This window comes from Elaeis guineensis, chromosome 13 (assembly GCF_000442705.2).
Source record: "Elaeis guineensis isolate ETL-2024a chromosome 13, EG11, whole genome shotgun sequence".
In the NCBI taxonomy this organism is placed as follows: Eukaryota; Viridiplantae; Streptophyta; class Magnoliopsida; order Arecales; family Arecaceae; genus Elaeis; species Elaeis guineensis.
The window spans coordinates 63,334,435-63,347,905 of NC_026005.2; the positions used below are offsets into that span (position 1 = coordinate 63,334,435).

Genomic DNA, 13,471 nt, shown 5'->3' on the forward strand with positions numbered 1-13,471 from the left:
CATATCTAAAACTATATGGAAGCTCCAGCAGTAAAACTGTAAGTGCTCTAACTCGTATATGGAGTAGGACTTACCAGTCAGATAAATGCAAAAGAGCAAGTGCCACAAATGTCAAGAGAGAGTACAAATAACTAAGCAAAAATATCCTCTCTTTACCTTTGTAGCATAACATTAGTGCCCAAACCCATTGTTAACAAAAATTTTGGCCAGAAGATTGACTCTTCAAAATCTTCATTGAAGTGTTATGATTGCACAAAGGTCTCATCACAGCATTTACAGCCTTTGGCTTCATCTATACAAACCGGCCCAAAATTTGCATCTACATTCTTACAGAAGAGATCAGCATGGACTCCAAAGGGCTTTGTTTCTTTTGAATTCTTTCCATTGTGAATGAAGAAACTGGTATGAAGCATGCCAAATTTGCATAGGCGCACTTATAGGGAGCACTAACAAAAACAAAAGGGTGAGCCACAGCTAGTTACAAAAGAAAGAGCCCGGCTGAAATAAAGTTGGACAACAGCTAATAGCAATACTAGATGCGAAGATCCTCAATATCAGTCAAGAGACCTGCACTACCTACTGATCTCTGTTCTGAAAGGTTCACCACCAGCTGGCCACAAGCACCACTTATATCTTGACCCATTTCCTGGCGAACAGTTGTCCGGATATTATAGATGCCTCTTAGGATTTTCTGGAACTTCCTCACATTCTGTTCAGTGCTGGTCCTGAAACAACTTTTAGTACCAATTGGATTGAAAGGTATTAAGTTCACAACCTGTTTCCATCAAGAAAAATTTGCATTAACAAATGTGAAGGTGATAATTGAAGATATGGTAAGGATTCTCTAGCATCAGACCAGTTCACAACCTGTTTCCATCAAGAAAAAATTGCACTAACAAATGTGAAGGTGATAATTGAAGATATGGTAAGGATTATCTAGCATCAGTCCAAAAATCAAATGAAGACAGCAACTAAGTAAGATGAATCATATTAGTTCAAATGTGCAGGTTCTGTCACTACCTGACATTGTGCATATAGCGCGTCCAAATGTGCAGGTTCTGTCACTATTCCACATTGTGCAGATAGCGCAAATAGAAGCTCAAATACGTGCCAAAAACTAGAATTGCAATTCTAACAAAAATCTGATCCACCATAAAGATTGTCGTCGCCATGTTATAGCCACTAGACAGTGAAGTCAACATAAAACATCTAATAGTCAAAATCCATAACATGTTTGTTATGTGGATGCCTATACATACAAATAGGGATAGCAATTTTAGCCGACCCACCGGATACCCAATCCAACCCGAATGGGATGGGTTTTACCCAATCCAATTAGAACCCGGGGCGTGTAAGGATTCTAGAAAAAATATCCGAAGTGGGTACAGATTGAATATGGATAATAGTAGGCCCCGTCTTGAACCCGACCCCATATTAGCTTCATCTATATCTCCCTTTCAAAATTATAATTATTTTATAATGTTTACAAGTACCCAACCCGACCCAATCCCTCTTATCTACCCAATCCAGCCCAACCGACCCAAGGTAGGTATGAGATGGATATGGATATAGAGTTTTTAATTGGGGGGCAGATATGGATACTGGCTGAGCTGACCCATTGCAATCCCTACATACAAATACAGAGACCTCAGGGTAATCCTTTTTTAAGCCTATTGCACACATCCATAGTGATAATTCCAATCAATATGACAGCAAATATCTAAAATATCTAGCTGACACTACTCAAATTAAGCCTATATTCAAAGCATCCAACCAAAAGCCATCCCACAGATACATAAGCACTGAACGATCATTCAGTGATCTATTAATAGACGCATGCAGGGAACTAGGCATAATCACACCAGCAAATCCAACAAATCAAGCCGAAGAGAATGAGCCAATTGCACAAGCATGCATGTAAACTGCACAATAACATGACACCACCCAGATGGCTCATTCACCAGAAGATTTGATCATTTCAGCAAGTAGCTGTGTCAAGCTTTCATATAGAAAGAATGCAATGTTTGAAATTATTAAAAAAAAAAAAACAGAGATAAAGGGGGGGGAGAAAAAGCTTACCACTTTAAGCATTTCTAGTAGACTACCAAGCTGATGTGCATGCTGCTCCTGATCATTAACCCCATCCAGCATGATGTACTCAATAAAAATTTTATGTTGACTGCACAAGGATCATGCATAAGATTTCACCATTAAACAATGTCCATAGATATGTACAAAAAAGGTCCATAGACGGGATATAACTACAACTTTCCTACTTCTCACCTGTTCTTTTGATATGTCTGTAATGCATCCATAAGCTTTCCTAGAGGAAAAGCCCGTGCTGCAGGCATTATTTGACAACGGATATCTTGATCTGGTGCATGCAGTGATACAGCCAGGTTCACATTGGGCAAGTCATCATGGAGCTTGTTGATGGCATGAATGATCCCAACCTAGAGAACATCTAAAATAAAATCTCATGCTAGAATTCTGCATATACAAAGATATTAACCTATACAGCGTTTAAGTACTCCTAAATAAAGAATCAGCAATTGGAGATAAAAAGGCCACTTCTTACACATTCATAGTGCATACCCAATATCCACATAATAATGGGGAGAAAACAGTTAAACACCTGTTTCTAATCTGGTTTCTTGAAAATGTCACAGAGAACACAAGCAAATCTGGTTATCTTTAATAATTATACAGTTCGATATAACATCTAATTTATGCCTCCAGACATTGTATGCTAAGAAATTGACCAGTCTAGTCAACCTTTCGATCTAACATGATGATGTCCCACAAATATAACACAAGAAATTTACGACTTTCATGTCTCTTATTATGCGTGTCAAAGAATTTTCTTGTAACAGCAAACAAACTAACATGCCCAAAAAAATTCCTATCTTATGCTAGAAGCAAGCTTAACCACATTACAGAGGCTTGTATTTCAACAAGAACATGACCACAAAGAGCCTAAGATTAATGTTGCGTACTGATAAGAGAAATGAGTACTGCATACCACCGGGAGATAAATGAGCCATGATCCTGCACTGGATATGTTGTGGGTTTTGGCAGTTTATTGTCTGATAAAAGATGACAGCAGAGCCGATGTAGAACAACCCAAAAGATCTGATAAAGTCCCCTTTATCTATTGTTAAACTTAGATCAAGAGGCTTGTCAAATTTAGGTCAATTTGTTTAAGGTGCTTGTCATCACTAAAAGTGCTGACGACTCATGTAATCAACCAATTGACTGATAGAAGTAAAACCTTTGTCATTGCTATCTGCCATAAGAAAATAACCTCCCCTATCTTTTGATAGTAATTACATCAATGCTTTAGAACAGAAACATCCTACTAATAAGAGATCCTCTTTCCTAGAAGATGAAAAGGACATGAAATCAAAGGATCTTAGAAAAACTCAATACTCTATCAGATACTCTAACTAATAGATCATTATATTATGGGACCTATGGATAAAAATATACAAATGTAAACTTCAGAACCAAAAACTTAAAAAGAGTCATAAGAATTGTTCTTAAAATAACTAGCTTTGTTTTCTAGCAAGAGAAGGAAATAATACAAATTGCAATTTACATTACAAAAAAAAAAAAGAAAAGCAAAATATATTGGAGAAACATGAAACAAAATAGGAAGGTTGGTTCTAAGTGCAGGAGAAAGTTATCAACAGCAAATATTTCCTACTCTTATGTAGGGACTGCAACGAACTAATCCTATGATATAGCAAACTCCTCTCCAGAATTGGCTCCATTGTGACCCAATCATAAGAGAAAGCAAACCAGAAACAACCACCGATGCTCCGGAGGGAGGGGGGGAGAGAGAGAGAGAGAGAGAGAGAGCAGATGAAAACAAAAGACAAAAGGTTGCAGAGGAACAAAATGAATAGCGAATAAAAGAACTTTCTAGCATGGTCTTCTTTCCTAAAACAGCTTCGTCTAGCCAAGAAATAATCCCCTCTTCAATCCAAACAACTCCAAAGAATTAATGCACTACATAAGTACCAAGAAAATTAATCATCATTGAGAATGTAAAATAAAGAATAAATAATTTTATGCACGAGTCCAACCCACTCTCATATCCCTATCACACCATATATGCACATGTGCATGGTCAAACACCAAAATATCTCAAAGGCAAACAGCAAGAGTTATGAAGAAACAAATGTTGTTAGATCAGGATTCAGTCATATATCGTAGAGGGGCCCAGATCAGATTGTAGATCATTAAATTTTTTATATAATTTATTTCAGAACTCTTTAAATATAAAAGAAATGTAAAAATTGAAACTGAGTTGACAATAAAGTAGAAGAATGGAGAATAAAAAGCAAAAAAATATAATAAATCAAGTTTTCAGCAATACAGGCCCATATGTTGCATGTCCAATGAAACAAATATTTTGTTTGATTATTCAAGAAATTTATATAATATCTATCAATTTAAATATCCTTTTAGGTAGAATATTTTAGAAGAAAACAAGGACAAGATTTGAACATATGGTTGCAAAAATACAAAAATTTAGATCTTGCAGTCTTGCTAATTTTACTACTCAAAACAAGTTGGTGATAAGTAATTCAAAAGCCACACAAACACATAAATAATAGATAAGGAACCCACTTATGATTTGTAATTAACATAATCAACTTGGGTCTCGTGATCCAAAGGAACGTACCATCCATCATATGAATCTAAATTGCACTGATCCTGATCCAAGGATGGAATCCAAATTGTTTGTCTAAATTGTGAATCTTGAGATTTTAACAACATTCGACGAAACTGTAAATATGTCATATGTTTCAGGGGAAACTCATTTTATACCCAATCTGAAAGAAGCTTCTAGTTATATGCCTCTTTGTCGAAATTGTCATCAAGCATAATTTGAAACACAAACAAAGAATGATTTGTTACTCACTTTATTTTCATTTTATGTTCCATTCAATGCTCAAAACCTTGGCTATGGCAATACCAGACAAGACTAATATTTGAAAAACAATTGCAAACTTCTGATTCTCCAAATCTCACTTAGGCCTCCTTTTCAGTGATACTTCTACCAGCATCTGGTACAAAAATCTACATATTATTTGATTTTGTTAAGGCCGCTTGAAAGAATGGCAAAAGAACATATAATATTAATAATGTGAAAAAAAAGAACGTCAAACATTATTACAAAGCCAAGGCTGTAGACAATAATAAAGTAGATAATACAACTTGCTAAAGAGAAGCTGAGGACGATATCTACAACATGACATAGAAGAGGGAAGGCTACATACAGAGATTGATCAGATTATTTAGTTATTAACAATGAAGTTACATTGTCTTGTGAAAGATTTTTTGTTTTAAAACTTTTGGCGAAAGATGATCAGATCAAGGACAACCACAGTGGAAATTGACTTTCACTATTTGTATCGAACAATTGATCCTTAATTACCAAATCCAAATTGCTCATCTTTCATTGACTCTTCAATAGGAGGAAACTTTTCATGTGCAGGGATAAGGAGTATCTAGATTTTTTTTATTTGATCAATTCATCCAAAACCCTAAAAAAGATTCTAAAGAGATAGATCAAAACACCAATACATATGATAACAAAGACTTTAGCATACTATAAGCCTAACATTCCAAAGTGAATCAGTTCATAGAACCTACAGTTGAAACTGTAATTCTTTTAGGTGACAGCTGAAACGGAAATCCTGTCATGATCTGGATAGCTTCCACAACAGCAGCATAGTTATTTAATGGCTCACCCATTCCCTGCATGTCCATCATAACTATACCAAGGTTATCAAGCATGATATAAACCCAGGAAGCAGTTTAAAATATGCAAGTAGCATCAAAAAAAGCAGTACGACAAATGTTACATTAGATCATACCATGAAAACTACATTTCGTATGTGTGAGAAGCGATATGCATGGACCAACTGCTCCACAATCTCTCCAGATGACAGATTATTCTTAAAACCCATTGTCCCAGTGGCACAGAATTTACAACCCATCTTGCAACCCACCTTACAAAATGATAAAAGAAGAAAGTTAATTATATGGAGGCAAAAGATATCATATCTCAGAAATCATAAGTTGAAGCACAAAACTTTTATAGTTAATGATCTGGACGCAAAAGATATCATATCTCAGAAATCACAAGTTGAAGAAGAGAAATTTCATAGTTAACCTGATAATAGTGTTAGTAAAATCAAAAGAAGCATTTATTCACAAAGGCATAGAATATGATTCTACCTGAGATGACACACACAAGGTTGATCTTGGACCTCCTGGTCGAGGTTTCCCATCATACTTCCCCAATCGTGTATCATACCTCATAATTACAGCTTCAACAGAAGTGCCATTCTGGTAACAGAAAATTATAAGTTTTGATTTTTCTCTTCCTTTTGCTTTCACAACAGAAAAAAGAAAATAAAAGAAAAGTACTAAGGAACCAAGCTCAAACATGCCCCTGATCTACCATTTCATTAAATCACAAGGATTGACAAAAATGATTCAGGAGTCAGATTGAAGTCCAAAATTCATCAGAACTCCTACAGGACTATGTCACATCCTGGGCCTTGGAAATTCAAAAAATTCTGAATAACCTTCAGCCGCTAGAATGGGCTGGTTTGGTTTACTTGGGATTTTCAAGTATTCGTTGAGTAGCTTCAAATAACTAATGGTTATGCATTAGTTATAAAGTCATTTACTTGCAGTGAATATCTTGGACAACAATAAACTACAAAAAAAAATACCCCAATTTGTACTTTCCTACAAATGCATCCTTCTCTCCCACTCAACAAGACAAGGAGACCACTGTCTAGCCATGGATGTTAGAATAAGTGCGACAATAATCATTATATACTACCTAACTAACCGAAATCCTTTTATTTTAAAGTCTGTCAAACAATTATGTAAATGACAACAAGGTAAATTGTCACATAGATTGTTATATAAAGAAAACAGGGAACGTTCCCATCTGCATTAGCACAAACCAAGAGAGACAAATAAAATATTTCACCATAATTTCCACATATCATATCATATTGTCAATGATATACACTTTTTTTAGCAACACATAAAGAATCACAATTGAGGTTCAAAATGCAGAAAGCCTATCTCTATGCTCTTCTTAGTGCAAGCACCTACTGTTTGCAACACTTTATTGCCATGAAGCCTGCAAAATAAAAATTCAAAAAGACAATTTCATCCTACAAATAAGAAGATTTTGTCATCTCCCAAACTCAGATTCAAAATGTCAATTGTTCCATATTTTAGGTAATGAGCACCAGCAATGGTTCTTCCAGAGATAGCTTACCTTAATTAAAATCTAAACAAATTGACATGTCATAAGAGTACGAGAATTAAAAGTCTAAATCTAACGTGAGTCAATGTTTGCTAAAATCTGTCTCCATCGAGAAACAATCCTCCAAAGAAATCGCTCAGCTCCAACGTAACCTCTTAGGACACCTCAAAAATCTCTAGTGCAATGCCATTCTCCATTCGGCATTTCTTACGCTGCTTAGAGAAAGACGAGCTACTCAAGAAATCAATAAACCTGACTATGATGAAAGGAAGTGAACTGCAACCCTAAATATTTGAAGATTTCAATTAAAACGTAAACTTACTGTTCGATACCACCTAATCAAATCAACAGATCTTCAAAACAAGAAAATCTCCAGAGGAAAAAAGAAAAAAAGGATTCCATTTGAGATGTTCAAGGGAACTTAAACCAATAATCCGGTGAGGGGTAAAACATCGATAACACCATTATTAACCAACAAGGAAAGCAAAACATAGAAAAGAACAGCAAGAAAGAAAGATCGGACAGAGATTTTGGTGGACGCAAAGCATCGGGAGCACCTGGAGGCTGATGAGGAGCTTGGTGGTAACCCGATCCCTGGAGTCCACGGCGGAGGAGAGGGACGACGTCAAGGCCCGGAACTTGGAGCGGAGAAGAGGATAGGCCGAAGAAGGAAGGGAGGGGACCTCGTCCAGCTCGCAAATAGGGTTCTGGAGGACGTACCTGGCACGCCATCAGAAGAAGAAACGCTCGATTAGAGACTCGAAATAGCTAGGGTTTCCGAGGGAGACAGAAGGGAAAGGGCCGTACTTCCATATGAGGGGGATGAAGTGAGCGCTGATGCCGGCGTTCTCGAGCTCGGTTCGGAGAGCTCCATAGTCGAAGACGGAGCGGAAAGCCATGGGTCGGAGCCTCGGAGGGAGGCTTCTTGCTTTCTTTGCTGAGCACAGCTCTCTCTCTCTCTCTCTCGACTAGATGATGTTTCATTCCTCGTTTCGACACCGGGGCTGCAAACGGGAGGGTCGGACCAGCACATGCTTGACCTTGACCCAGCCCAAATTCATGTTCAGATTGATTTCGATCCGGACTCAACTCATTAGCTCAACTTATAAGATCTATTTAGATCTATGAAAAAAGATTTTAGGGCACATCTGGCTTGCAGGAGATGATTATTATTATCCAGAGACAACAATCAGAGAGGAGTGATAAATTGATTTTATAAAATTTAAGATTTGAATTAGAGACAATTTTGCGTATCCAAAATCAATTTAGATTGTGTATGGAAGTCCTAAGCAGGAATTATAAAAATGCAGTGAAAATAAATTTAAGATAAAACGATAAACAAAAGAGGATACAATTTTAATCATAAACATAATAATTTTATAATGATTCGGTGCTAAACTCAGCATCTATATCCACTTTCCAAATAAATCTGTTTGAGAATTTCAACTATAACCTATTCAATATTACAGTCCGATTGTTTTCACGGATTTACAATCCAATCCAATTAGTTTTCATCGGATCACCAACAACAACTTTACAGTCGATTGCTTTCTTTTGGGGTCATAATCAACCTCGATTGATTTTTTGGAAAATATTAATCAAAACCAACACAACATTCAATATCTTAGATTTGGACCAACCCCAAGTTTCTAAACCTCATAACTTGCTACAAATAAATAACAAAAAAAATATAAGAATGGAGTTAAGAACAATAAAAACTCTTTGTAGAATTGAAGAAGTCAAGATAATTAATAATTCAATGCTTAGACTTCTTCCTTGAATGCTTAAGAAGTTAAGATAGTCTTTAATGCTTCTTCATAATGGTGGCTAGCTGGAATTCAATCACTATTCCTCTCTTTCACACATATTTAATATAAGAAAGGCTGAATTAAAGCACTCTTAATTTCCTTCATTTTTCTCTCTTTGGTTCCTCACACTTTCTCTCGAGTATTTGGTCAATAAGCTCCTTTTCTTTCAAAAGTTGCTCAAAGTTCTCCAAGTTTTTCAAAATTGGTTCCCTTCATGAATTCCTCATATTTGTTGGCGAAAAAATATCTTTATTTAATGTTCTAGCCATTTGGATTAAGAAAATAACTATTTAAAATGATTTAGCCACGTTTTCAAATTTCTGAGAAACTAGCTGTTATTTTGTCAGTATTATTTGGGTTGGCTCACCTAGACACTGAGTCAGCTCTACAATAGATGCCAAAAATCTTATATTCTAATCTTCTCTATTTGTCTGAGATTGAGTCAGCTCCAATATTGTCTTCATTGACTCTCCTGAGAATTGGGTTGGCTCACTAAATTTTTGGATTAGCTAAAAAAATTTGTTGAATTTTACTACTTTCTATGTTCTTTTTCCTCTGAGATTGAGTCTGCTCTCATTTTTACTGAGTCGGCTAAACTCCAGATTGGATCAACTAAGCTGATCACTGAATCGGCTCAGAGAGTTATTTTGTAATTTGAAGATTTTTATCTTTTCTATTTTCTGATACTAGATCGGCTCAGCTTCAGATTAAGTCAGCTCAGATGCGTGCCAAGTGCACCATAAGAAGTTTTAGACAACATTTCCTGATCCAACTTATTTGCAGGTTAGACTTACCTTCTTAAGCATAATTTGTACTCATTAACAAGTATATCTAAACTAGATTTATCCCTTTAAATTTTAGACATCTTTTCCTTCCAATTTTGAGGATCTTATCTCTGAAAATCTAAATTTTTTTGAGGATATTGCCTTTGAATTTTTTTGAGAATATTACATTTGAATTTTCTTAGGGGTACAGCCTTTTGAGTAAGATGACTTAGCATTTTAAAGAAGCCTACAACCATTCTCAAGCACTTCATCAGTAAACATAATGTGTACTCAAATATCTTTTAATATCATCAATATCAATTCTAAAGCTAATAACTATAGAATAAAAATGAGAATGAATGGCTCTCATTCTAACTATTTGACTGAGAAAGATACTATTTTTATTTTGATTTCAAAAGAAACGAAAATATCAAAATCTTCTAAAATTCAATCTCTACTCTCTTATGATATTTAAATTTTATTCAATTCCAATTATGATTTCGATCATAAACCAAATGTACCCTTAAACTAAATAAGTCATTCGAAGTAGACAATAATGAACAAGAGTAGTGACAGTGCTGGTGCTCCTTGTTTTTGTCCGCTGGACCGGTACTATCTCACTACCCTGGTTCCTTTTGACCTTAGTCTGATGCTAGTGCTATTTATGGGCGACGTGGCTTGCAATCTCGCCTCTACCCACATTATCAACTTCTTCCACCCGGGTCCCTCCCCCAACTTGGACTTTATCTCTATTGACTCTAATGCTAGTGCTTTCTCCTTAGGAAAATTATTTATCGAACCAGGTTCACTATTGAACTGGCAAAACCAGTCCAACCATAAAGCAATGCATGCAAAGACAAACAAGAAGGAAAAGAAAAAGACATACACATATTTGCATATGTTGCTTCACGATTGGACCCACCAGCTCAACGGTGGATTTAAACCAGCTAAAATATTCACCTCTCCTTGTTCCTTAGCACCCCCTTCTTTTAATCCAATGAACCAACTTAAGGGATAAAATTTTCAATTTACATTAATTTTCTTGCCAGCTAAGGGTGCTATTTGGGTTGGGTTGTATTGGATATAAGTTAGGTTGTATACAATTAGATCATTCGTCTACATCAATCCGATCTATTTATTAAACAAGTTAAAAATTATGATATAAATATAAATTTTTTATTAGATACATAACTCAATTCAATCAGCATAACCTATTTATTAGGTTAAATTGGTTAAGTAAAATTTTAATGAATTAAATCGATTTAAATTAGTCAAATATGTGAAGCAGGTTGGATTAAATAGGATAAAAATAAGTTAAATAAATTTTAAATAAATTAAATGGATCAGACTATAATCCAGAATAATTATAAATAGATCAAAGGTCCAAATATGAATCCAACCCATTTAACTAAATGGGTTAAGTCATTTATCACCAAAATTTATGTATCTCAAACCGAACCTATTTAAACTCAGTCATTTGCAAGTGAGGTTGATAGTTCATCTCATAATTGCCACTCCTATGTCAAGCATCAGTGGAAGACAACAGTATGGTGGGCATTATTCTTTAAATATGAGAGTAGAATTCAATATGCAGCTTGATAAAAAATTTAAAAAAATCCAATGCAATGAAATTATAAAAGCTTTAAAAGAATAGCAAAATATATGCGGAGTCCATCTCTTTTTGTTGTCCAAAATGAACCCACTTCAGAAGTAATGAAATTTTTTGTGCACCATTGACGGTGTAGAAAATCCGACGTAGAGCACACTGTCTTGTCCGATTGATTCATATAGTCATCACTTTTTAACATACATTTAAGCTTGCAAATCATCTTTTTCGTATAAAAATTTTGTATGATGAAAATACTCCTACTCTGATTATGATACCCCTTCACAAAAATTATGACACCCTTTTAAAAAAAACCGAAGGCATTAACTCCTACCAATATTTCCTATCATCCATGGTCTGAATTATAATTCTCAGAATGTCATAATACGCCACGAAGAAAAAAAAATGATGAATATATGCAGAAACAAAATTATAGCATCTCTTCTTAAAAATTATGATATCCTTTTATGAAAATTATGACACCCCGATACTAAACAAAAAATCAAAAACAGATGTCATTATATTTTTGAAGGGATGTCATAATTTTTATGAAGGGGGTGTCATAATATGTCGTAATCTTTGCCAAAGGACAGGGGTGTTATAATTTTTTTTTTAAGGGGTGTTATAATTTTTGTGAAGGGATGTCATAATCAAAGGACTGAGATATTTTCATCGTATAAAATTTTTAAACGAAAAAATTAATCTACATACATTAAATGTGGGTTGGAAGTGATGTGTGCCGGAAGTGATGACTATATGGACCAATCGGGCCAGGATATGGGCCCCATTCCACTATATTTTCTTGAAGAGTATAGATGGCTTTAAAAATCTAGTCTTAGGCCTTTTTCTTGTTGTGACCGGCTTTTAAAGCTACACCTCGTATAACAATTCCTTCATAGAACAACATTAGGCCTGCACGGCCATTAAGCTGTGATATTAAAGATGATCCCATGGTATCAATTTTAGGAATAATTCATGGATCCTGTGTAAAATATGTTTGTGTAATCACACAATGCCAAAGATCTTCGAAGATTGCTGGCCATAGTGGATGTCAATGTACATGTACGAGGGTGCTCTCAAGTTGGGCATAGCCCAGGTAACCCTAACATTCTTTAGGAGGTTTTAGTCCAAATTTTTAAATATGAAGAGGTTTAGAACCCCATTTGAAGGCAGACATTCCGATACTGTCATACAAGAATTCAAAGGAACTGATGCAATCATACAGTATAAAAGCTTTAGAAGGTGGACACAGTTTGGTCATACAAGAGGTTTTGGATGCTGCGAAACAAATGGTTACCCTTTGAGTTGTTTAAGGGCGAAAAAGGAAGGAGATTTAAGTGGTATACTTTATGACAACAATTCCACGATTGATGCTAGGAAAAATCCAAAGTCGACAAAGCTACATTAGAAGTGAGGATTGATGTGACTACTGAAAATTGCTGCAATACATGGGGATCCAAAGCATTAGCACACGAGTTGTTCCAATGGAACTTAAAAACAGCATTCTATAGACGGTACCACAAGGACAGCAAGCACAGCCCCCAGGGAGACATTAACAGATTTCAAGTGTCAAGCTTCCATCACAGCACAATATCTGAATGGATGGGTACTGCAACAACAAATATTCCATAAACGCAGACAAGCCAATAAACATTTGCTATGTAAATAAGCAGTAGAATCCAGAAACGAAATGATGATGCTCTAATTGGCTAAAGATTGGTAACAATGCTCTAACTTCCATAACCGAGTTTTTGCCTTTTGCAACTTTTGAATATGCAGAGAATCACAAATTTAACAGTACCATAAGGGATTAATAACTGCCCAACAGTTTCACATAGATCAATGCCTTCTGAAACATTAGGGTGTTCATCAAATAAAATGAAATGACCAAATAGCAAGAAGACAAATTTGGAGCCAAGAATCACAGGATTAGCAAAACAGGGAAGAAAAAATGGAGCCAAGAATCACAGGATTAACAAGATCTACA

At 35.5% G+C, this 13,471-nt stretch overlaps 1 protein-coding gene across 1 annotated transcript; it reads right to left on the reverse strand.

Annotated features, from left to right (window-relative positions):
• Window positions 1-214: 214 nt before the first annotated feature.
• Window positions 215-8,279, reverse strand: LOC105060692 (uncharacterized). Its single transcript, XM_010944495.4, has 8 exons — window positions 8,114-8,279; window positions 7,864-8,026; window positions 6,253-6,363; window positions 5,889-6,023; window positions 5,665-5,769; window positions 2,284-2,453; window positions 2,080-2,179; window positions 215-775 (listed from the first exon to the last, which is right to left on the reverse strand). The coding sequence occupies exons 1-8, from the start codon at window positions 8,203-8,205 to the stop codon at window positions 533-535; spliced, it is 1,119 nt and encodes a 372-aa protein (XP_010942797.1). The 5' UTR covers window positions 8,206-8,279; the 3' UTR covers window positions 215-532.
• Window positions 8,280-13,471: the final 5,192 nt, after the last annotated feature.

Coding starts and splice junctions, on each gene's coding strand:
- LOC105060692 (XM_010944495.4), bottom strand. CDS start 8,205: ATGGCTTTCCGCTCCGTCTTCGACTATGGAGCTCTCCGAACCGAGCTC. Junction 5,770..5,888: donor TACGAAATGTAGTTTTCATG/GTATGATCTAAT, acceptor ATGGACATGCAG/GGAATGGGTGAGCCATTAAA. Junction 2,180..2,283: donor CAGACATATCAAAAGAACAG/GTGAGAAGTAGG, acceptor ATCCTTGTGCAG/TCAACATAAAATTTTTATTG.